Source organism: Thalassophryne amazonica, chromosome 5, assembly GCF_902500255.1.
Source record: "Thalassophryne amazonica chromosome 5, fThaAma1.1, whole genome shotgun sequence".
Lineage (NCBI taxonomy): Eukaryota > Metazoa > Chordata > Actinopteri > Batrachoidiformes > Batrachoididae > Thalassophryne > Thalassophryne amazonica.
Genome location: NC_047107.1, coordinates 49,201,365 through 49,227,669, shown reverse-complemented (window position 1 = coordinate 49,227,669; position 26,305 = coordinate 49,201,365). Strand labels below are relative to the sequence as shown.

The window sequence follows — 26,305 nt, the reverse complement described above, 5'->3', positions numbered from 1 at the left end:
GTAATTTGGGGTACAAAGACATAATTTCCTGATAATTTGAATCAAATCTAACACTGTTTTTCTTGCATGGAGTTTTTCAAAGGATTGGGGGTAATTTGGGGGCTCTGAATCTGATGTTAGTTTTTGCCAATCACGTTTTTTAGATATGAAAACATATTTCCCATACCAAGCATTGAAGCAAAAGCTGCAGTCGGCAGCATAAACGATATTATGGCTCTTGTTCACATTTCATGAACCTGGTTTAAAACCTATGCCTTTGCGGCTGCTTTTGTGCATGTGGCGTCAAACTCATGAGTGAATGAGCAACTTTTGTGTAATCTATCAATACGGAACATGCAGATTGCAAAAAATGTGATGTGATAGAGGCAGTCTGAGCTCAGTTTCACATTCAGCACCCCAAAATGACCCTGAATCAGTTCTCAAAGTGCATGCGAGATATTTTTTTTTTTGACCATTCTTAGTGTTGTAGTACTCGAGTCTGGTCTTGGTCTCACCTTCTCCAAAGACACTGTCTTGACTTGGTCTCCACTGCTCCAGAATCCAAAGTCAAGACCAAACTTGAGGATTTTGGAACCATTGAGTCTTTGGAGGGTGCAAGAGCAAGTTGAGAGCATAGCCGGATTTGAGTCCTACAACAATAGAATCAGATTTTGGTTACAGGCTCCCATGTGCCTTCTTGGAACTTAAATTACATGTTTTCTTTTTAAGAAAGTGCTGCTATTTGCTGCTCCAACATGAAGCTGTGACTCTTGATGCAAAAGAGAAAAGCTGAATTGTGTATAGTTTCACCAACTACTTTCACAGACGTTTACAACTATTTCACAGAGCATATCTCACCCATATTGGCCTCTCTTCATTGGCTTCCTGTTAATTCTAGAATAGAATTTAAAATTCTTCTTCTTACTTATAAGGTTTTGAATAATCAGGTCCCATCTTATCTTAGGGACCTCATAGTACCATATCACCCCAATAGAGCGCTTCGCTCTCAGACTGCAGGCTTACTTGTAGTTCCTAGGGTTTGTAAGAGTAGAATGGGAGGCAGAGCCTTCAGCTTTCAGGCTCCTCTCCTGTGGAACCAGCTCCCAATTCAGATCAGGGAGACAGACACCCTCTCTACTTTTAAGATTAGGCTTAAAACTTTCCTTTTTGCTAAAGCTTATAGTTAGGGCTGGATCAGGTGACCCTGAACCATCCCTTAGTTATGCTGCTATAGACGTAGACTGCTGGGGGGTTCCCATGATGCACTGTTTCTTTCTCTTTTTGCTCTGTATGCACCACTCTGCATTTAATCATTAGTGATCGATCTCTGCTCCCCTCCACAGCATGTCTTTTTCCTGGTTCTCTCCCTCAGCCCCAACCAGTCCCAGCAGAAGACTGCCCCTCCCTGAGCCTGGTTCTGCTGGAGGTTTCTTCCTGTTAAAAGGGAGTTTTTCCTTCCCACTGTAGCCAAGTGCTTGCTCACAGGGGGTCGTTTTGACCGTTGGGGTTTTACATCATTATTGTATGGCCTTGCCTTACAATATAAAGCGCCTTGGGGCAACTGTTTGTTGTGATTTGGCGCTATATAAAAAAAAAAATTGATTGATTGATTGATTGTCATGGATGTCTTGATGGCTTCCCTCAAATTCTCCTTTATGCACAATTACTCAGTTTTTGAGAACTGCCTACTCCATGCAGGTTTACCGTATAGTATTGTACTGTTTGTATTTCTTAATGTATTGTGAAAATAAAGTCCAAGACATGTTTAGTGAGTTGGAAATGTTTGTCTCCACTGCCTGACTTATGTGGAAAAAGGCTTGGTGTGATTTACTGTAAATTCACCAAAGGGTGCCAATAATTAAAAATAAATAAAAACTCATCTCGGCCGCTTGTACTCGCGATCTCGTTCTTTCGGTCATGAGCCAAATCTCATGACCATAGGTGAGGATCGGAACGTAGATCGATCGATAAATCGAGAGCTTTGCCCCCCCACTGGTGAGCAATTAACACACCCACTTGCAAACACGTGGGTGTGTTAATTGCTCACAAGTATGGGCTCACAAACAAAACACTTGGAAGGTTGTGGAAATACTTATGCATTTTGAATGAATCTTGATTTTTTTTTTATTCTTTTTTTTTTTCATAAAACAAAAATGTGTAAGTTCAGAACGGTGGAAACCTTTTTATAGGCGCTATATAGACTGAAATTGTGAGCTAGGTGATCACATTGGAAGGCTTTACCTGCAAAGAATTAAACAAGATGTAGTTCTTAAGAAGGGCGTTCACTCCTGTTTTGACTATCTATCTGTAAATCTCTGCAGTTACCCAGCAGATTGGATTGTTGACTTGGTAGCTATATGTAATGCAGGTACACACACACTCGCTCTCTCGCTCTCTCTCTCTCTCTCTCTCTCTCTCTCTCTGTCTCTGTGTGTGTGTGGTGTATGTTGTGTCAGGCAGTGACAGGTTCCCTCTTTAATATGGTAGATGACTAACAGTGGAGTAACTAATATGTTTCTGGCATCATCATTTGTGAATGTGGGGTATCTTTGGAAATAGCAGAGTTTAAATGTCATAACTGTTTTGTTTGTAAGAGACAAGAGCCGCCTTGTAGAGAAGGAAAGAATAAAGCAGGGTTTTGTGTGTCTGGCCAGCAGGAGGCCTGATCTCTTCCTGCCTGACTGTCCTTTCTCCAGTTGTCTCAGATTTCTTGACAGGAGATTGAAAAGGACAGACTGAGCATAGACTTCTGTAATTTCTTACTCTGGGAGCTATTGAGGTGATTGACCAACAGATGTAAATTGTGTATGCATGCAGTGTATATTATAGCCTGCATTTTAATTTACTTAATCTTGACTGTGCATGCCTTTATCCTCCTAGGTGTTGCCTGTGGTGGATCAGGCTTCTTCTTCTTCTTCATCCTTTGAGATCGTTGACATGGACTCTGTTCAGGTTCCTTACCAACCTGTACAGCCTCACTGGTTTTTCTGTCATCGGGCTACTGACAACACCTGGCTTCCTTTCAGCAGAGAAGACTCTGACAAACTCGAGAAAGCATATTCCACTGGTAAGCATTTCTTGGTACTATACTTCTATACTGCACAGGTAGATTACATCAGTACCTTAAGTCTTAGTATGTAAAGAGTAAGATTAGAGTGATTGTGCAGTAAAATACAAATGTGAGAAGGATGAACTATCATAACATTACTGTTGCCTAAATTAGACTGATGCCCAGTAGAGCAATTGACTGTCCTGTCAGGACGTGTTTACTGTTCCTACCAGTTTCTTTGCCAGTTAGAGTTCAGTTTCAGGATGGAATGTGTATTATTGTTCTACTTTTATTGCATATATTTCTTCAGTCATAATTTAATAAATGCACAGTATATTCAAAGTTCAGTTTGGAGCCAAAAGGAATTGCTTAATCCGAACAAGTAATAATGATTACCCAATAAACAATTATGCATCATTGCTGCATATATCAAAGGTTTAACAAATAAATTAGCTTTTTTTTTCAAATTTAACTTAAAATGGCATGATGGATGACATCTGGTGGCAAGTTTCAGATAGCAATCTGTCTAGTCACTTGGGAAAATCCATGTTTACAAAGGCTGCATACCAAATACAGCTGAGCCCGTAAAATTGGTGCAGCTAACAACATAGAATAGGATGTTACGCATCCATTCCATTTTATTGTATCGTTTATAATAGACATTAGATTACGATGAGTGGTGTCTAGTTTACTCACCATATGTGCATTTGAATTGGGCAAAAAAGCTTTTAAAGTTGCTGCCCCATTCACATGGAACATTTTGCAGGATTTGAAATTGACACATCTTGTAACTTTGGGGGAATTTAAAACAATCGGAAAGGACATAGAAATAAGGACAATTGGATTGTGTAATTGCACTTTGTAACTATGTATTGCAATTCTGTTTTTCAAATGTGTGTGTCTTGTGTTTGATGTAACCACTTTGCATTTGTGCTGCCGTCTTGGCCAGGTCTCTCTTGAAAAAGAGGTTTTAATCTCAGTGAATTTTTTTTTTTTTTACCTGGTTAAATGAAGGTGTAAAAAAATTATCATTCAATAACTTCTGCTTAGCAGACATCTTTTTATTGAACACTTGAAATTTGTTAACGTTGTTCAACCTTGAAGTAAGATTTGAGTGAATATGTGTGATATACAACAGCAGACAGGGAGGAGGTGGTGGTAGCTGTGGATGGAGAGCGTTATGATGTACATGTCAAAGAGAGGATGCGCTATGCCATCTACTGGGACCAAGCTCCAACTGAGGTCCGTCGCTGTACTTGGTTCTATAAAGGCGATAAAGACACCAGATTCATGCCCTACACAGAGGACATCAGTGAAAGTCTGGAGGTAGTCTAAAGATAATCCTTCACTACACTGCTTATTCCAACAGCTTCAAGCTTTATTCTTTTTTAGTGTGCTGCTGTCTCTATTAAAATGTCCATACCTCTGTCCTTCTGTACCCATCATCTATTTTTTTAGGAAGCCTATATGATAGCGGTAACACTTAATGAGTGGAAGAGGAAACTTGAGTTCCCTTCAGGGGAGACTGTTATTTTGCACAATCCAAAGGTAAGAACTTCTAATGTTAAAATTGTTAGAATGGAAAAAGTACTGTGCAAGACAAAGCTATGATACCTTACTAGAGAGTGTATATAATTATGGGGATGTTTTCTTGTTATAAACCCACTTTCTTTTCTGCTTTTTTCTCAGCTGATAATGCAGTATCAACCTATGAGTTTGCAGGATGAGTGGCTCTCTTCCCCTTCAGAGCAGACACGCCCTAGAACAGTCAAGAGAGGAGTAGGAAACATCTCTGTAGAAATACCTGATGGTATGTTTGTGGGGCACTGGTAAGGGTTATACAAAAGTGTAAAACTTTTTCTTTTTTTTTTTAATAAGTACAGTAAAACCCGCATATAATGTATTCAGGTGGCCCAACGAATTTTGTCTGTCATAATTGCAATCTGTTATATGTATAAAATGGACAAAATCTGTTATACAGTGGGGTAAAAAGTATTTAGTGAGCTCCTGATTGTGTAAGTTCTCCTACTTAGAAAGATGAGAGAGGTCAGCAATTTTCATCATAGGTACACTTCAACTATGAGAGACAAAATGAGAAAAAAAAAATCCAGGAAATCACATTGTAGGATTTTTAAAGAATTTATTTTTAAATTATGGTGGAAAATAAGTATTTGATCAATAACAAAAGTTCAGCTCAATACTTTGTAACATAATCTTTGTTGGCAATGACACTGTAGCTGGTATTTTGGGCCTTTCCTCTATGCAGATCTCCTCTAGAGCAGTGATGTTTTGGGGCTGTTGCTGGGCAATACGGACTTTCAACTCCCTCAACAAATTTTTTTGGGGGATGAGGTCTAGAGACTCGCTTGGCCACTCCAGGACCTTGAAATGCTTTTTACGGAGCCACTCCTTCGTTGCCTGAGTGGTGTGTTTGGGATCATTGTCATGCTGGAAGACCCAGCCACATTGCATCTTCAATGCTGTCACTGATGGAAGGAGGTTTTGGCTTAAAATCTCATGATACATGGCCACGTTCATTCTTCCCTTAACACGAATCAGTCGCCCTGTCCCCTTTGCAGAAAAACAGCCCCAAAGCATGATGTTTCCACCCCCATGCTTCACAGTAGATATGGTGTTCTTGGGATGCAACTCAGCATTCATCTTCCTCCAAACACAATGAGTTGAGTTTTTACCAAAAAGTTCCATTTTGGTTTCATCGGACCACATGATATTCTCCCAATCCTCTTCTGGATCATCCATATGCTCTCTGGCAAACTTCAGACGGGCCTGGACACGTATTGGCTTAAGCAGGGGGACACGCCTGGCACTGCAGGATTGGAGTCCCTCTCTCTGTAGTGTGTAGCCTTGTTACTTTGGTCCCAGCTCTCTGCAGGTCATTCATCAGGTCCCTCTGTGTAGTTCTGGGATTTTTGTTCACCGTTCTCATGATCATTTTGACCCCACGGGATGACATCTTGCATGGAGCCCCAGATCGAGGGAGATTATCAATGGTCTTGTATGTCTTTCATTTTCTTACAATTGCTCCTACAGTTGATTTATTCACACCAACTTGCTTGACTATTGTAGACTCACTCTTCCCAGCCTGGTGCAGGTCTACAGTTGTCTTCCTGGTGTCCTTCGACAGCTCTTTGGTCTTGGCCATGGTTGAGTTTGGAGTCTGACTGTTTGAGGCTGTGGACACGTGTCTTTTATACAGATGACAAGTTCCAACAGATGCCATTAATACAGGTAACAGGTGGAGGACAGAAGAGCTTCTTAAAGAAGTTACAGGTCTGTGAGAGCCAGAAATCTTGCTTGTTTGTAGGTGACCAAATACTTATTTTCCACCATAATTTACAAATAAATTCTTTAAAAAAAATCCTACAATGTGATTTCCTGGATTTTTTTTCTCATTTTGTCTGTCATAGTTGAAGTGTACCTATGATGAAAATTACAGACCTCTCTCATCTTTCTAAGTATGAGAACTTGCACAATGACTGACTAAATACATTTTTACCCCACTGTATATATGTAACTTAACACCATATTACAGTGCAAGCAACAAGCAGCATTTTGATAATAATCGCCGGCCTTGAATTATACCCTGCCTCATTTAGGCCCTGGGTCTGAGCACGGTTTGAAAAAAAATAAGCGGCCAGTCTTTTAATCACAGAAATATGGTACCCACTTTCCTGAAATCGGCGAGTGTCAGTGCTTAACTTCATTTTGTACCTCTGTTACTAGGCACGTCCAGAATGCTCTGTCCGGTACATGCGAGGGATTTTAATGAAAATTAATTGCGTTTGAACAGGACGTTTTGTCCGATGTGAGCGAAAATCTGTTATATACGGTGTTTATTGCAAGAAAACCATACAAAAGTATTAGGACTTTTGCTTTTGTTCAGTGAGTGCGAATATCTGGTTTATATGATGACGGTTTAGGTGAGTTTTACCGTATTAGCTAGTTGACAATATTTGATTTGAGAGATGTTGGCTTGGAGGTTAGAAGAGTTTGCTTCTCCTTGTCTGCTCAATTTGTTAATCACGAAGGAGCCCTTCTACACCTTGTATGGTAACACCAAGGTACTAGTGCACGGGTGGGCAACGAGGGTTGAGACACTGCAGGTTTTCCTTGCAATCGCCTCAGCAGGTGGGTTTGCTGATGAGCTTGTCCCCTGAACGTAAACACCTGATCGTCAATGAAATCACCTGCTGAGGTGATTGGTAGCAAGGAAAACCTGCAGTGTCTCGGCCCTTCATGGCACATGATTGCCCACCCCTGTACTAGTGTGTCATGTAAATAGCCAGCTGTGGATGACAGTTCATTTTACTATTTGGACAGGGGGCATAGTGGCTTGGTGTTTAGGGTGCAGACCTTCTCTTTTGAAGGTTCAAGTCCCAGCTGAGACTGGCACCTGATGCTCCCCTCCTGTTTACCCAACAGAAAAAGAGGTACCTGACAGATTTCAAGTTGGAAAGGTATAAGGCAGTAAGGAAAGAAACTGGCCAACCTCATCATGGTGTGACAGAAAATTTGTGCTTTTCTACCTTTACATTCCCAGTGCCCATGACCAAATAGTAGACCAGGGTTCACCAACCCTGCATCTGGAAATCACCTGCCCTGCAAGTGTTCGCTGTGTACCTGCTGCAACCACAGCTGATTCTTCAAGAGTTTTCTTGCTGTTGTTTGTCTGGCCACACTTGACTTAAATAATTAACAGTGGGTGGAGCAGGGACAGTTGTCAAACATGCAGAGCAGCTGATCTGCAGGAGCAGGGTTATTGACCTTATAGTAGACAACATGACGGCTCCTGATAACTCGTCTCAGACTCCGTCTGCGGAACCTCCCCCTCTACAACAGGGTAAAGAGGGCATGTCACTTTAATGTCATGAGGCTGAAGATTCTACTAAGACTACTCCAATCGTCTCGCAGAGCTTCTCAGTGAGGCTCCACCATCGGTACATCAGCAAGATTCAGTAGAAGCGGACTGGTCCATTCTCGGTGGCACCATCAGTAAGGCTGCAGAGGACGTAGTTGGTTACTCCAGTCATTTCCATCAAGACTGGTTTGATCAAAATGATGCCAATATCCGAAAACTGATTGACCAGAAGAGATCTGCTCGCCTTGCATGGGAGAATCGCTCTAACCGTGCCAGCTTGCGACGATTCCAAAATGCAAAGCAGGAGTGCCAGCGAAGGATCAGAGAAATGCAGAACCTGTGTTGGCAAGAAAAATCAAAGGAGATCCAGTCATACGCTGACAGCAGAGACCTCCGGTGCTTCTACGCTGCAACAAAGGAAATCTTTGGTCCCCGTCGCGGTGGTACCAACATTCTCCAGTCTGCTGATGGGGCAACTACCCTTACGGATGATCAAGCCATCCTTCAAAGGTGGAAGGAACACTTTCAGATGCTTCTGCATCTTTGCACGGGTTCTGCTTGACAGGCTCCTGACTGTCGCTGAAGAGGTCCTTCCAGAGTCACAGTGCGGCTTCCAGCCATCTCGTGGCACCACTGACATGATCTTCTGTGCCCTCCTGCTACAGGAGAAGTCCCGTGAACAGCGAAGACCTCTTCTGTTCCTCTTCTGGGACTTGGAGAAGGCTTTTGATAGTGTCCCAAGACCAGCTATGTGGGCAAACTTGAGACGTTTTGGCTGCTCTGACCATTTCACGGACCTTGTACAGGCCCTTCACGATGGGATGACTGGCCTCGTCATGGACAAGAACAGCATCTCTGACTCCTTCCCTATCACCACTGGTTTGAAGCAGGGCTGCGTTCTGGCCCCCACCCTCTTCTCTCTGTACCTTGCGACCATGATCCGCGAACTTCCTGACATGGCCCCTGGCATCTGACTTTGCTGCCAAATGGATGGAGGTCTCTTCAACACTGGGCGCTTTCGTGCCTGCCAACTCACCATCCTGGTTACAGTACGGGAGCTACAGTACGCTGACAGCAATGCGACCCCTGTGGACACAGTTGCCGCGCTCCAGGCCACTGTAGATCTCTTTGATGGTGCCTACTCTCACTTTGGGCTTACCTCTAATACTGGAAAGACCAAAATCCTTGTGCAGGGAGTCCCAGGCCACCCCCCTCCAGACACCAGCAACGTACGACTCCATGGTGAAGTCCTTGAGACCGTGGAAGCCTTCCCCTACCTAGGAAGCTACCTCTCTAATGACTGCACTATGCACAAAGACATTGATAACAGGATTCATGCCGCACATGCAGCATTTGGGAAGCTCTCCAAACGGGTATTTCTGAATCACAATCTCAGTCTCCAGACGAAAATCATGGTGTTCCGAGCCATCGTTCTTTCCACCCTCCTCTATGGTTCTGAGTTGTCGGTCCTGTATACAAGTGATATAAAAAAAGCTGGAGCGTTTCCAACAGCAGAAAATTCATGCAATCCTGAAGATCAAATGGCAAGACCATGTCTCCAATGAATCTGTGCTTCTCCGAGCCAGTCTCTCTAGCATCGAGACCACGATGGCCCAAAATTGCCTCCACTGGGCAAGGCATGTCAGAAGAATGCCCGCAACCCGACTCCCCCTCCAGATCCTCTTCTCACAGCTTGATTCAGGCACAAGAGCCAGAGGTGCGCCCAAACGTTGATTTTGCGACCAACTGAGGGCGACGTTTCATCGCTGTAACATCGACTGTGCCAATTGGGAGACCCTTGCCGAAAACCGCACTGAGTGGAGGTGCACCATCATTAAGGGAACAGCCCACATGGAGAAACAACGACGCTGTGAAGTAGAGTACAAGGGACAGCAACGTAAAGAGCGGCTTCTCCTTCCTGGCTCACCACCCACTGTGCCCTGCACAAAGTGTTCCCGACTCTTCCATTCTGCTCTGGGTCTGAGCAGCCACATACGACATCATCACCCCTTGAACAACTGAGGTTGATCTGACATGGTCCTTCAATGCTCGAAAACGAGATTATGCTGATGATGTATAGACAACATGTGCAAATCTTATTTCTGTCTGTCCTCAGTTGAACCAGAAAAGGTAGATCACCTTGTGTTTATGGTCCATGGTATCGGCCCAGCATGTGACCTGCGCTTCAGATCAATCATACAGTGTGGTAAGTGTACATGTACACGTATACATTGTATGTGTGGTGTATATACACAGTTTGTGCGCTTATGACATATGAATGTGTCTTTACAGTGAATGATTTCAGGAGTGCTTCCCTGTCTCTCTTGGCTTCTCATTATAAACAAGCCCAACAGGAAGGAAAAGTGAGCAGAGTGGAGTTCCTACCAGTAAATTGGCACAGTGCGCTACATGGGGACGCCACTGGTGTGGATGAGTAAGTGTGGAGTGAGCGAGGGGACAAAACAGCAATCCCGTGCTGTACTACGTAGTGCAGTTTTTTCTTGTTATACAACCCCAATTCCAATGAAGTTGGGACATTGTGTGAAATGTAAATAAAAACAGAATACAGTGACTTGCAAATCCTCTTCAACCTATATTCAATTGAATACACCACAAAGACAAGATATTTAATGTTCAAACTGATAGACTTTTTTTTTGTTTTTGTGCAAATATTTGCTCATTTTGAAATAGATACCTGCAACACATTTCAAAAAAGCTGGGACAGGGGCGACAAAAGACTGGGAAAGTTGATGAATGCTCAAAGAACACCTGTTTGGAACATTCCACAGGTGAACAGGTTAATTGGAAACGGGTGAGTGTCATGATTGGGTATAAAAGCAGCATCCCCAAAAGGCTCAGCCAGTCACAGCAAAGATGGGGCGAGGATCACCACTTTGTAAACAGTCCAACAGTGGTGAATAGTCCAACAGTTTAAGAACAATGTTTCTCAATATTCAATTGCAAGGAATTTAGGGATTCCATCATCTACAGTCCATAATATAATCACAAGATTCAGAGAATCTGGAGAACTTTCTACACATAAGCAGCAAGGCCAAAAACAACATTGAATGCTCGTGACCGCCGATCCCTCAGGTGGCACTGCATTAAAAACAGACATCATTGTGTAAAGGATCTTACCGCGTGGGCTCAGGAACACTTCAGAAAGCCACTGTCAGTTAACACAGTTCGTCACTACATCTACAAATGCAAATTAAAACTCTACCATGCAAAGTGAAAGCCATACATCAACATCATCCAGAAACGCCACCACCTTCTCTGGTCCCGAGCTCATTTGAAATGGACAGACGCAAAGTGGAAAAGTGTGCTGTGGTCTGATGAGTCCACATTTCACATTGTTTTTGGAAATCATGGACGTCGTGTCCTACAGACAAAAGAGGAAAAAGGCCATCCAGATTGTTACCAGCGCAAAGTTCAAAAGCCAGCATCTGTGCTGGTATCGGGGTGTGTTAGTGCCCATGGCATGGGCAGCTTACACATCTGTGATGGTACCAACAATGCTGAAAGGTACATCCAGGTTTTGGAGCAACACATGCTGCCATCCAAGCAACGTCTTTTTCAGGCATGTCCCTGCTTATTTCAGCAAGACAGTGCCAAGCAAGTTACAACAGCATGGCTTCGTAGTAAAAGAGTGCGGGTACTAGACTGGCCTGCCTGCAGTCCAGACCTGTCGCCCATTGAAAATGTGTGGCACATTATGAAGCGCATAATATGACAACGGAGACCCCGGACTGTTGAACAACTGAAGTCGTACATCAAGCAAAAATGGGAAAGAATTCCACCTACAACGCTTCAACAATTAGTGTCTTCAGTTCCCAAACGCTTATTCAGTGTTGTTAGAAGGAAAGGTGATGTAACACAGTGGTAAACATACCACTGGCCCAGCTTTTTTGAAATGTGTTGCAGGCATCCATTTCAAAATGAGCAAATATTTGCACAAAAACAAAAAAGTCTGTCAGTTTGAACGTTAAATATCTTGTCTTTGTGGTGTATTCAATTGAATATAGGTTGAAGAGGATTTGCAAATCATTGTATTCTGTTTTTATTTACATTTTACACAACGTCCAAACTTCATTGGAATTGGGGTTGTAGTCTGAAAGTTGTGAAACTCCAGCTTCCTCTGTTGTTTTTCTCCGTCCTTCCCGATCTTCCAGGGACATCCAGAGAATCACTTTGCCCAGCATCAGCAGGCTGAGACACTTCACCAATGACACTCTACTTGACTTGTTCTTCTATAACAGCCCCACATACTGTCAGACAATAGTGGACACAGTTTCCTCAGAGATCAACAGGCTGCACATTCTCTTTCAACAGAGGCATCCAGAGTTCACCGGTGCAGTTTCGGTAGTGGGGCATAGCCTTGGTTAGAAATACACAATCACAGAACTACATAGTCACAAATAAATGGAACATTAACATGTTGAAATTCAACACTTTGTCTCTTGCTCCTCAGGTTCTCTGATACTGTTTGACTTGCTAACCAATCAGAAGACAGCAACAAAAGTTTCCAAAGACGGGGTATGGTGGTTTTGAACAATCAATAACATAATCAATATATTGTTTTAAAAAGATTAGGTATTTATCCTTATGTAAAGAAAAAAATTATGACATATTTTGGTTTTCCCTTTGCATAAGACACTGTGTAATAGGCCCTGCCATCAAACTTGTGACAACCTGGCAGAAACTTTGACCCGACTTGGTCTACAGCAATACCTGGATATACTACAGGCAGAAAACCTAGACTTGGAATCACTGGTAACATACAGTCACACAGAGCTGACAACTTAAAATGCTTTGCAAATTTTATGCACAAACTGCAGGCATCTTGTAGCTACATCTTTAAATGCTATTGCAGATCTTGCAGTAAATACTATATCAAGAACAACATAAGCTTGCTGTTTGCAATAAAATATCTTCCTCATCATTATACACAGTTTATAAACATGTACTGTGAGTGTTGTGCAAATCAGGGACAGAGTCTCTGACTTTTTTCAAGTGAATTCTGGCATTTGTCAGGAATGTGTTCTGGCTCCTACTCTGTTCAGTGCTGTTATGTAGATTTTGTGGAGAAAAGCAGCTTAGGTTCCTTTGTCAAAGAGGAAAAGTTTAGTGATCTTGACTTTGTAGACAAAGCTATGGTTGTTGACAAATTAATAGATATTAATAGAGATATTTATTAATAGATATATTAATAGACCATAACAACGGTAAACTCATGAGGTTAAATAATACTAAATATTAATAAGACAAATTTCATATTGTTTAATGACAGAGCGAAAAAAATGTGTCATTACACATAGATGGAATGGATATACAAAGGGTAAAAGAAACGAAATTTTTAGGAGTCATGATTGATGAAGATCTTACATGGAAGTCACACATAAATTACATAAAAGGAAAAATAGCGAAAGCCATTGCTGTTTTGCATAAAGTAAAATATTCATTAAATAGTTATGGTTTATTAACATTGTACAATTCATTGATTGTCCCATATTTAACTTATTGTGTAGAAATCTGGGTATCAACATATACAACTTATATACAACCTTTATTTATTCTGCAGAAAGGAGCTTTAAAAGTGATTAGCAATAGTGGTTTTAGAGATCCGTCTAATCCATTGTTCATTAAGTATAGGGTACATAAATTTCATGATTTAGTCGATTTGAAAATATTACAAACAATGTACCAAGCTAATAAAAATACTTTACCAACAAACATTCAAAATATGTTTGAAAAAAGAGTAAGTAGTTATAAATTGAAAGGAATAGAAGTCTTTAAAAAACCAAGATTTAGAACCAAAGTAAAGGAACGGAGTATTGCAGTAAATGGTGTAAAATTATGGAACAATCTCAACAAAGAAATTAAAGAATTAAGGTCACTTAAATTATTTATAAAATGTATTAAACTAGATGTATTAAGTAAGTATGAAACTATGAAATAAGTCAGTGGGCTGTAAGAAAGTCAAAAAAAGGTAATCTGTTAATAATGTTTAAAATGTCTTAAGTTTAAAATGTAACCTGTTAGAGATGTAATCTATTAAATAATGGTCATAATTATGAAATAAGTCAGTGGTATGTGACAAGTTAAAGAAATGCAATCTGTTAAATAATGTTGAATAATGACGCTGGATATTGAAAGGTTGTATTGTAAAAAGGGGCAGAAAACATAAGACTTGTTCTTCTCTCTGCTCCTTTTCATTCTGGTGTTTTGTGATGCTTTATTTCTGCTTTTCTGTGTTTTTTTTTTTTCTTTTAAATGAATGAAATAAATATTAAAGAAAGAAAGGAAGGTACATAGATGGGTCTGCATCTCACAGTCAAACATTCCAAGTCCGGGGAGCAATGGCTGTCTACAGTCTCTGCATTTCTGCACCAGCTGTTGTTGGCATAGATGCACAGTCCCCCTCCTCTCTTCTTACCGGAGTTGCTGGTCCTGTCTTCCTGTCGTAGCAGTGGACCGTGTGGCCTGCGAGCTCGATAGCCAACTCCAGTACGGATGGTTGTAGCCAGGTCTCTGTTATTATTGTAACACAACAGTCTTGAAAGCACTTGTTGGCTGCAATCTGTAGTCTCAGCTTGTCAATCCTGTTCACAATGGATCTGGTGTTGTAGAGGAAGAGGCTAGGAAGCGGTGGCTTAAGTGGTTGTCTTTTAGCCATGCAAGCTCTCCGGCCCTGCAGCCTTTCTTTTGCTTCCTTTGTTTTCACTTCCTCTTGGGCTTGCCTCCGAGGAGGACTACCCATGGAAACCCTGGAGTCCTGGCTATGTCCTCCGGTATGTTGTGGAAATGGTTGCAGTTCGACATGATCGAGATTGTCGCTCCCCTGCGGAATCCCAGACTCAGCAGATCCTGGCGACTGTATATCGACTACACCCAACAAACTGTGGTGTTTCTGCATAGACACACGCACAACAACACATACAAGTACACTAAAGAAAACACAGAGAGTTAAGAGTTGTAAGCCGCTGCATCTGTGTGCGCCGCCATCTTGGCCATGAGAATGCTCACATTCAATGACGCCTGGCTGATGAGCAACTCTATGCAAAGGAGATGTGTTGCACTGTGTGAGGCAAATGGTGGTCACACCAGATACTGACTGGTTTTCTGACACCCCAGACCTCCCTTCCCCCAATGAAGCAAAACTCCACATTTCAGAGTGGCCTTTTATTGTGGCCAGCCAAAGGCACACCTGTGCAATAATCATTCTGTCTAATCAGCATCTTGATATTCCACACCTGTGAGGTGGGATGGATTATCTCAGCAATGAAGTGCTCACTAACACAGATTTAAACAGATTTGTGAACAGTATTTGAGAGAAATCGGTCTTTTGTGTGTATAGAAAAAGTTTTACATCTTTTGAGTTCAGCTCATGAAAAATGGGAGCAAAACCAAAAGTGCTGAGTTCATATTTTTGTTCAGTGTATGTCCTCTATATTAAATGTAATGTCTACATCTTTTCATTTTAGTGTTGACACTGCAACCAAATACATTTGTTTGTGTTTTGATGATGAAAGCCTGATTGTTATTCTCTTTAAGGCTCTTTGTCAAGACAGTGACCTTAAAGATCTAGGAATTCCTCTTGGGCCTCGAAAAAAGATCCTCAACTACTTCAGGAGGAAATGCTTTCCAGAGGTTAGATGAACTCCACACTTCTATATATTCTGTATAAATGTATACATTGTGCTTTCATTTCATCTTGGGCCAGAGTTTCTGATCACTTTCCAAATAGCTCACTCTTGTACCTCCTCTTTATTCAGGCCCTTTCATTCAAGTCTTTATCCTATCTATCCATGTTCCACTTAAGCCTTCTACTCATTCTCTGTTGCTATGCCTCCATTCTCATTACTCTTAGGCTACATTTACACTATCATGTACAAATATTCTCTTTTCCAATGAATTGTTAGGGAGCTCATATGAGAGGTGCTGACATAAACATCATGTGATTTCAGCCTTAATCTGTGTGAACAGAATGATGACAGAAATTCTGTGTAACCCAATATCAAGTGCCACTATTAAATCTCTGCAGATTGATTGCAGGTTGATTATCTTCCGCAAATGTAACCATCTCCATTTAATTGCTTTTTTCCTTCTCATTTTGTCTGATGTAGTGTTTTGTTTACATCTACCTCTTAAAATGTTGGCTTGACGGCATCTTTTTTGTAAAATTCTTATTTGTATTTATATGTACAGGGCTGTGAAATGAAAATTTTAAAATCCAAGAAAAATTTGCAGGGCCCCTGAAGCCTAATTAATTTTGTATCTAATGATACATTTTCAGCATCTCCTGGAAGAAAAAAATCTCAAAAGAAGTGCATATTTAAATGATCCTAGATTTAGCCTTTCTTTTGAATTGTCAGTAATAATGTTGAAATAACAGAATATGACATAGAAGTATGACCAGGGGTTAAAAGGAGAATTCCTTTTAATTGTAAGCCAAATTATGCATTAACTCAAAACAATTAAACTACATGAAATTGACAATGACTGAAAAGACTGTTAAAGCATTTCAAAAACCGCAGCTAAAGCTTGTAGAATATTTTGACAGTCATTGTAAAATAATAGTAACATTCTTCATAGTAAAATAAGTCATTCTTGAATTCCTTTAAATCCATTAAACGACACCATGTCTTTTTTCCAATTAAAGAAAGTCAACATGAATAAAAAGTCACTTATATTCTTGTGTGAATTCCTGTAAAACCATTAAAATCCACAATGTCTTTTTTCCAATGAAAGAAAAAGTCTACATTAATATAAAAAGTCACTTATATTTTTGTTGTTTGAAAAGCACAATGTCCATTTTCCAGTGAGCGAAAAAGTCTTAGCATACTTAACATCCTGATGGCACAAGATGCAGTGCGCTTTTCCTGGTTCTTTTATCTTTGAGATGTGTTCATGAAGATATTCATTGACATTCAAGGACAATTCCAGCTAGCGCCAATTCCACGGATTCTTGATTCTGTTATCCTTGTCCAAATTTTTGACATTGTCTTTCTCACCATCCTCCCTCTGTGCGATGTCCCTCCGTGACACCGACATGCTGCAAAATTCTTCTTTTAAGAACTTGATAGCAAATGATGAAATGAAACGCGTAGAACACAGATAAAGATTCATGCTGTGCCGTAATACGGTCTTCAATGTTGTAAATAGGCATTGGTATTGATAAGATTTTATCGATATCGATACCATTATCGATATCGATACCATTATCGATCCGATTCCTTATCGATTCCCTTATGGATTCCTCTTGTGAATTCTTTGTACTAAAAGTAGGCTTTACAGGTTTTCTATGTCAACAACTTTTTATTGAGTCTTAAAGTAAATAAATATGAAATTGGTCCATGGATCCTTAAACTCTGGACATAAATAAACTTTGCATGATGGATCCTTGATCTCTGGACATTAATAGAAATAAACAAAATCTGTAGTTTTTCTCGAAAGCATTTCCTTTCAGACATTATTGGCATGAATGTCACTCCATACCTCTGAGCTGAACTCTTACAGCTGGCTGTGCTGCATGTCAGCATTAATTTAATTCATAAAGAATGCAGGACGTCTCATTTTGGGAGGAAAAAACGTTTTAGTCTGTTCTAGTTTATTGTCAGTATTACAATGTTGGGAAAGAGGTGTCATTTTATTTAATGCGGCGATTTGCTTTGACGTTATTAATTCCGACCGGACTCTAACTTGACTCGGCAGAGAGCCGCGCATCGTTTGGAGCTGTGCCAACGGAACGGAAGACTATTCTTGTTTCTTGACTGCAACAAGACAAGAGTCCCAGTTAGTCATTTTAATCTGCACAAAAGTGACTCACGATTGACTTATTTTAATGGCTTTGAGAGGGGTTAAGAAGCTGAGTTGCCGCTTCTGAAGAGCAGAGAATCAAAGAACCAACAAAGCCGCAGATCGAACCAATGCTTCATTGGTTCAAGCTTCAAATGAGAGGAGCGGCTGATTACAGAGTGGTTGATTACAGAGCTGCTGTAGGGTCTGCAATCAACGTAGAAAAATGTTCATTTTTCCAACAAACACCCTCAAAAACAACGGCGGCTCTGAAGTACTGATAAGGGAATCATCAAGCAAAAAGGCTATTGATATTGGTGGATCGAACCATTTCTTAACGATACCCGAAAAGAACCGGTTCTCGATACCCAACCCTAGTCGTAAATAAAACTTGTACAATGTTGTAAAAAAAAGGAATGCTTTGCGATAGGCATTTTCCTAACTCGGTGCCGATCACCATTGGCAGAGTACAACACTACGTCCCCCCCCCCCGTCGATTTTTTTTTTTTTGCAAAATTACACAATTTACACTTTTCTACATTGAAATCTGCAGAATTCCATGGATCTGTGGAAATTATTCACAGCCCTGTATGTAAATTCCTGCCACTCTTTTAAGAAATATTTGCATTCTCAATCCAAGCAGAATTCTAAGGGAGGCACAGCGCTTCTGTCCCCAGCACTGCAGGATCTGCCTCAAGATTGTTTGTCCAGTGATGACCACTGTAACCAGTCTTCAGGATTGACACCACAGCCATCCCACTTCCACAGAGCACAGTCTATCACCAGTGCTGTAGACTATGAATACTTCGATGTGGGCATTGGGCAGGTAGTGCATGAAAAAAATTAAATTGACATAAATACTTGCTTGGAAGTAACGGCTGAAGCTTTTATACATCACCATCTCGCTTCTCTCCTTCGCTTGCTTGCCTGGACAGAACAATGGAGGCATAGCCAAAGGACAGGTCTGTCTCACATGGTGTGCCCATGCTCTCAGGCTTTGTTCTTACTTAGTTCTCATTGATCTCACTGTACCTGGAGTTTCTCTTCACATTTGGTCTCCCAGGTACAATTCTGGGCTACAGACCTATTGTTGATATGTGAGCAAATCATGGCACACTGTGTGCTAATACATCCTTTGATTAAGCGTTTATATCCCATGAGATTGTACAACCAAATGTCACTCTCACCATCTGTAATCACCCGGTTCTGCATGAACAGCCAACTTCTATGTCTGTCCCACACATGCAGTCATTCCTTGGCTGTTCCATTGTGGAATGAAATCCATCTATCCATTCATTTTCTATACCCGCTTACTCCAAGCCTATCCCAGCAGTTGGAATGAAATGTAGTACTTTCATATTTCTAGATATCATTGTACCTTAAAGGTGTATGCATTCATTTATGCCTTTCAGAAAGTCTCTATCTGTCCTGCTTATCCTCTTTCAAACTTATGTTTAAATTTTAGTGTTTTCTCAAACAGGGCAGGTGATGGTCTAGTGGTTAAAGCGTTGGGCTTGAGACCAGAGGATTCTCTGTCCAAATCCAAGCCTGACCAGAAAATCACTAAGGGCCCTTGGGCAAGGTCCTTAATCCCCTAGTTGCTCCTGGTGTGTAGTGGGCGCCTTGCATGGCAGCAGCCTCACATTGGGGTGAATGTGAGGCATTGATGTGTAAAGCGCTTTGAATGTCTGATGCAGATGGAAAAGCGCTATATAAATGCAGTCTATTTGCCATTCTCTAACCAAATAGAACATGTTTTCATCCCCACTTTTTCTTTGTAGGTATCTATTGATTACCCACAACTGGTATTCCAGCCGCAGACCTTTTTTGCTTTTGGCTCTCCTATTGGAATGTTTTTGACTGTTCGTGGACTTAAGCGGATTGATCCCAACTACTCCTTCCCAACCTGCAAGAGTTTCTACAACATCTACCACCCAGTAAGAAATGTCAAACCCACTGTACCTGCACTCTCATGCCCACATCAAGGATAGATGCTAATATTTTTAACCACTGTCCCCATGGGCCACCTAACCCCTAAATATGGCTAGACTGCATTTTTGGTGGCCTAAATATAGTTAAATGTGTATATATAAACAATTAAGGGTGAAAGAATAGTAAACACCCCCAAAATGTGGCCACTGAGGACTTAAAAATGAAAATTATAGTCGACAGAAGTGTAAAAAAAAAATAAAATGAAAGCTGTTCTGTAGATTTCAGAAATATATACATTTTATAAATCAAAACAATTTTTTAAACATTTTATGTATTTTTAAAAGTAAAAATAAATCAAATTATTAGTGCTATCAAAGATTTGTCTCTTTTGAACTAAACTAACTTGGTTTAACCAAAAAAGCATTTTTTTAATTAATTGAACTGCGTATGCATGTATCATTGTGTCAAAGTTCTTTAAAAATACACTGTTTTATTAATAAATTTTGCCCTCCAAGCCATTTTGTTGGAATATTAAACAAAAAATATAATACAGTAAATCTGGAAAGTATTCACAGTGCTTCGCTTTTTTCCATATTTTGTTATGTTACAGCCTTATTGTAAAATGAATGAAATTCATTGTTTCCTCAAAATTCTGTACACAATAACTCATAATGACAATGTGAAAAAGTTTTTGTTTTTTTTGTTTTTTTGATTTTTGCAAATTTATTAAAAATAAAAAAACTAAGAAGTCACATGTACATAAGTATAAGTATTCATACCCTTTGCCATGAAGCTCAAAATTGAGCTTCATGGTAGTTTCCACTGATCATCCTTGAGATGTTTCTACAGCTTAACTGGAGTCCACCTGGGGTAAATTCATTTGATTGGACATAATTCGGAAAGACACACACCTGTCTACATATAAGGTCCCACAGTTGACAGTGCATGTCAAAGCACAAACCAAGCATGAGGTCAAAGGTATTGTCTGTTGACCTGCGAGACAGGATTGTCTCAAGGCACTAATCTGGGGAAGGATGCAGAAACATTGGTGCTGCTTTGAAGGTCCCAATGAGCACAGTGGCCTCCATTATCTGTAAATGGAAAAAGTCTGGATCCACCAAGACTCTTCCTGTAATGTTGTCCTCATAGGGTGTTGAGTAAAATTTACTCCATTTTGGAATAAGGCTGTATCATAAAATGTGGAAAAAGCATTGTGAATACTTTCTGAATGCACTGTACATTTAGGCTTGCACTCCTGTGTATTATTTACAAAATAACTCAAGATTTCTTATTTTTTCAATTGTATAAGGACATTAGTAGAAGGAGAATGTATTTGCCAACCTTCAGTTTTTATTTTGTTTTGTTTTCAATAAAAGCCATAAAAATGATCCAAAAAGGTCGTTGGCGTAATGGACAGATGTTTGTTTGTTTTTTTCTTGTTGACTTGATTAAACAAACATGAGACCTTTGCTTAAGTAGAAAAATAAGTTAAATTATCCCATAAATGATTACCAGCACATGCTTCCAGCTGAAATGGATGCTGCCATAGTGCATGCTGGGTGGTCAAGTAGTGGTCACTGCTGAAGGGCTGGGGGCACAGTAAATAACTGCTGCCATCTGTTGACTTGCAACTGAATATTGTTCTCATAGGAATCAAACAAAATATGCACAAAAGCAAAAGGGCCACTGATAACATGCAAAAGTGGGTAAATGGAACTGTCTTCAAAGTGGCACCAAATTTCTGTTTTTAACAGTAGTAGACGGCTGAAACTTTCAGGAAGTTATGCAACATGGCAAGTACATCATGTTAGGTTAATCAATTGGGATTATTTTCTCACTGAAAAAAAAAAACCCATTGAGGTCCTAAATTTACTTTCACCATATAAAAATTTAGTTGGGGCAGTCACCATGCTTTCACCCTTAAAAGGCCATTTTTGCAGGCGTTCTATGCCAGATGCCCACCTGGCACAATGTCTGCAGCTCCTAGCTGTCCCTAATTGGTCTTTCAGCCAAGTACCAATCAAAACCTACTCTGCTTAACTTTGAGGAGATCAGGTGTGCACAGAGTGGCATGGCCACATGAACCTAAAATACATTAACGTGGCCAATTCTGGATGCTTCAAACATGTTTTTTCTTTAGCTACCAAAGGACAATTTAATACTGTTTTGTGTGATTGAATCAGTCATTTTAGAAATGAGTTTGCAGTACCAGATCATGCCTAGACCCCTAGTAACACTTTCATTGCTGTTTTATTAGTGTTTACTATTTGTGAGATTAAACTATTCCTACTTCTCTCAATAAACATGCACATATGCTAAAGGGACATCTTTGTGGTCATTAAACAGCTCATACTGACATGTTCATTGTCTTACATGATAATTTATTAAAAGTTGCCTCTATCTCTGCCTTATGTAGTATGATCCTGTGGCCTACCGTGTAGAGCCCATGATTGTTTCAGAGGTGGATCTAGAGCCCATGCTCATTCCTCACCATAAGGGCCGTAAGAGGATGCACCTCGGTCTGTAGCTCTCTGTTTTTGTTGAAGAATATATGTATTAAGAATAGGGGTGTAACGATACACAAAAATCACGGTTCAATACGTACCTCGGTTTAGAGGTCACGGTTCGGTTCATTTTCGGTACAGTATGGAAACAAAATGCAAAACCTAAATTTACTTGTTTAAAATAACAATTTATTGTAACATTATACAAACAGGAAAATAAAATAATTGCAAAGTGCTGCCTGGTAATAAGTTAAATAAAATGTTCTGAAATACACAACAAATCCATCAATTGATGCTGTCAATTGTGGTGTGAATTCACACTGTGCGTTTTAGTGAAGAAAAGTCGCTCTGCGGCACTTTGCACCGTCAGATCAGTTAGCAGAGCAGAGTCCCTCCCCCCCCTTCCCCACCTGTTCTCTGTCTTGGTGCAACAAGTCAAAAAAATCACAGCACCTCAATAACGTCTCATTTACCACAGACTCCATGCAATCCTGGCTGTACACGCGATGAAATCTCAAGAAAAAGTTATCAAATTACTCAGTTCTCCGTGTGGAGCAGAGACACCGGGCACGCGCGCTGGATGACGTGCATGTCAATATTTACCTGTAACACTTCAGGAAAAAAAGCATTTATGGTACGTATTTAATTAAAAGTTTAAAAAAATCTTTCAGTCTAACATCTTTCTGTGTAAATATCTCATGGTACAACGTGGAGGCCCGTGGCTTAAAGGCAAATGCTGCTTATTTATGTACAATTTCTTTTTTCTTTTAAAAATTGGTGGGTGTGGCTAATATTCAGGTGCGCCCTATAGTCCAGAAATTACGGTAAACACACGCAACGCGAACTCACCCCTGCATAGCCCTGTACCAAACCGAACATCCCGTACCGAAACAGTTCAGTACAAATACATGTATCGTTACACCCTTAATTAAGAACATTTTTTATTTCTTTTTTAAATTAGTGCTTGTGTCTGTTCATCTGCTGTATTGAACAAGTAGTTCAGTGGAATAAGTGGTTGGTTGGGTTACCAGTATCTAGACCTGGGTTTGAGTCCCAATTGCATTATCTGTTTGTTTCCTTTGACAAGATACTTCAACTGCATTGTCTCATTCCACTCAGTTGTAAATGGATTAATATTTAATTTTAAATTTTTAAATATAAATGGACTCTCATCCCGTCTTGGGGAGTCGTAGCCTCATTCACTTCATGCTGTTGTAGCATTTACTTCTTCTTTTTGTCTCTGTCTTATAGAACTAAAGGATAGCCTGACCCGTATGAGTATGGATTTGAAGAATAATGTTTTGGGATCACTGCGGACAGCTTGGCAGTCTCTTGCCAGGTTACCTGCTACTGCACTGCCCCCAGCTGAAGAGAGAGAAACTACAACAGCAAGAAGCCAAGAAACCCAGGGTAAACTGTGTGTGTGTGCGTGCATGTGTGCATGCACTTAAAGTGTGTCTAACCGTGTGACACTCCTTTCAACCCTCTTTGCACATTGCTGCCCTCCCACAATCCTGTCCTTTGTCTGGTTGTTGCTCTTGCTTGACCCATTACCTTGCTGCCTTCCACCTCAGCTGTACTCACAGCTACTGCTAAGAAGGAAGAGAAAAGTGCTGATTTTTGGACTAAAATACTGGAGTGGCCCAGGGCCTTTCGTATGCATTACTTTCAAGGTAAGCTAGGACAGCTACGTCCTGAGAATAAATACATGAAATGAGGGAATGAACTCATTCTCACTTTTTATTATATAGCAGTTCTCTATGAGTAGAAGGCCGTGCATAGAATTATAGAGTCAGTCAGTGAGGGAGTAGGCCCACAAAATTTCCATCAGTAACTTCATAAAAACTACGGCATTTTCCAGACGATCAGTCGTGGGTTTTTTACACTAGTTTGGGAGGTCCTGCGACTTATATTCCAAAGCCACATGAAAAAAAAAAATACTGCATTGCCATCTGTGGTCACAAGATGACAATCTAAATGTGTGACAAGCTGCTCCTTTATACTGAATGAGGTGCTGTGATTTAGACTCTGTAGCAGAAGGTGCCATTAACGTACCATTAAGCTGGATGCCAACCACTTTAACGCAAGAAGAAAAATAAGAGGAAGTTCTGAATGAGAGAGACGTTCTGTCTTAGAAAACTATTAAATTTAAGAAATCATGTTCTCAAACCGAAAGACCACACTAATGAATAAAAAGAGCAAATGTAACTTTCAAACTTCTTGACACAACACGTTCTTTGTGCAGTTACATTAATTATCTTGGTAGTTTCTAATCACTAATGCAGTGTTTATATTATAAATAAGTAATACACCGAGTTTACAAACAATTAATTACAGTCTATGTTTACCCCACCTGTGATCGTCTGGTCAGTGTCCAAAAGAAGCTGTTTCCTGGAGTTCTTTGTGCATTGTACCTTAACATTAATTAGCTCATTATCTTCTAATAGCTAACACTGTGTTTGTGTTATAAATAATATACGAGGTCTGTCAGAAAAGTATCGGACCTTTTTATTTTTTCAAAAACCATATGGATTTGAATCACGTGTCCTTAATCTGTGTAATCCCCATAAAATCGTCCGTGAAAGCCAACAGAATTTTCCGAATGGTGTCCACCTGGAGATCTCTCACAGTTTCTGGAAAAAATTGATGCAGCAAAGCTCCAAATCGTTCAGACATTTATTCGCAATAAAAATCCGACGAGAGGGGTGGAGCACTGCTCACACAAAGCCTGCTCACAGGCGAATGACGCAACCGACAGGCGTGAAAAAACTCACGCATGCGCACGAAGGTTCAAGCTTGGCTGATGCAATCACACGTGATTTAAATCCATATGGTTTTTGAAAAAAATAAAAAGGTCCGATACTTTTCTGACAGACCTCGTATTAGGTTTTCAGATGTTTAATTACATTGTATGACCTATGTACCTTAGCTTATCTAAGATCTTCTGTCCAGTGGTGACAAGAAGCAGTTAACTCACATTTTGGCCCTTGTACAATAATATTAATTAGCTCAAATTCAAATTTATTTATATAGCACATTTGAAACAGCTGCAGCTGACCAAAGTGCTTCACAATAATAGCAATACAAAAGTGTAAAATATTAAAGGAAAAAAAAATAAAATAAAGGATTCAAGGATTCAAAGGATTCAAAAGAATTTTATTGTCATATGCACAGAAGAACATGTTCCCTGCACAATGAAATGTGTCTACTGCATTTAACCCATCCTAATTGCCAGTAGGAGCAGAAGTCGCCGTTAGGTGTCCGGGGACCAGCTCCAGATGTACATCCCTGCCTCGGTCAACAGCAGGGCTGAGCAAACCAAGACCGACCCATAACAGATGACACACACATAACACACAACACACATAGGCCGGCCCGGTACATAAACATATATTGAAAAGCAAAACACGAGGGAAAAGGAGAAAAAAAAAAAACCCTCATAGCCGCTGCGTTACACAGCAGCAATGAGGAAAAAAATCCCCTTCAGCACAGAAAAACAATAATCACACAGACAAAACAAGGATGCAGGACGACAACCGAGATTTGAAGGTCCAGTTTATCAGAACACTCCGGAGGCAGCCTATTTGGCGCCGTCAACGGCCTTGTCTGACAATCCTGGAGGGGGAGGGGCTCAGCCCTGAGCAGTCCACTGTCCACAGTCAACGTCAGAGCTGGAGCAGCTGAGGGGAGGGGGGATGACCAGGGAGCGAGGCTTAAGTGTTGATCTTCTGAGGAGGTTTTTTATCACAGCGACCTTGAAGTGCAGCTGTGTTGGGGAGGCCAAATGAATAACCAAATTAGCAGACGCCTGAAAGATTCCACAGTTCTGAGAACAGAGTGGCTCTCAATGCATCTGAATGTAGAATGTGGTCTTCACAGACGGTCAAAGCAGGTTTCCAGAGCTGCAATCCTACCCGAGATGTTTTCCAGCGTGCGGTTAACACCCGCCGACTGCGCAGCCACTGCCTTCCCAATCGAATCAATCATGTAGGGCAGCCTGGAAGGCCCAATCAAAGCTGCTTCCACTTTCTTGATTTTCCGGTAAACCAGCGACAAGCCCGCTCCACACAGCAGAAAGCCAGTCACCACCAAGCCGAATATATACACATCTTCGACGTCCTCCACAGAAAGCATGTAAAGGCACATGACCTGCCATCTCCTCCA

At 40.6% G+C, this 26,305-nt stretch overlaps 1 protein-coding gene across 9 annotated transcripts in view; it reads left to right on the top strand.

The window, feature by feature from the left end:
* The window catches only part of ddhd2 (DDHD domain containing 2), a 45,420-nt gene that overhangs the window by 4,114 nt on the left and 15,001 nt on the right, over positions 1-26,305 (top strand). The window contains exons 3-18 of one of the 9 annotated variants that reach the window (XM_034170144.1): positions 2,860-3,046; positions 4,170-4,354; positions 4,487-4,576; positions 4,718-4,838; positions 10,024-10,113; positions 10,200-10,341; positions 12,080-12,288; positions 12,379-12,443; positions 12,561-12,680; positions 15,462-15,557; positions 18,346-18,531; positions 18,641-18,667; positions 19,487-19,642; positions 22,054-22,156; positions 23,393-23,551; positions 23,716-23,814. In XM_034170144.1, coding sequence (XP_034026035.1) covers positions 2,860-3,046; positions 4,170-4,354; positions 4,487-4,576; positions 4,718-4,838; positions 10,024-10,113; positions 10,200-10,341; positions 12,080-12,288; positions 12,379-12,443; positions 12,561-12,680; positions 15,462-15,557; positions 18,346-18,531; positions 18,641-18,667; positions 19,487-19,642; positions 22,054-22,156; positions 23,393-23,551; positions 23,716-23,814 — 2,035 coding nt within the window. Of the gene's footprint in view, positions 1-2,859; positions 3,047-4,163; positions 4,355-4,486; positions 4,577-4,717; positions 4,839-10,023; positions 10,114-10,199; positions 10,342-12,079; positions 12,289-12,378; positions 12,444-12,560; positions 12,681-15,461; positions 15,558-18,345; positions 18,532-18,640; positions 18,668-19,486; positions 19,643-22,053; positions 22,157-23,392; positions 23,552-23,715; positions 23,815-26,305 lie in introns of all 9 variants that reach the window. The other 8 variants (XM_034170143.1, XM_034170142.1, XM_034170140.1 and 5 more) reach the window with 8 other exon arrangements.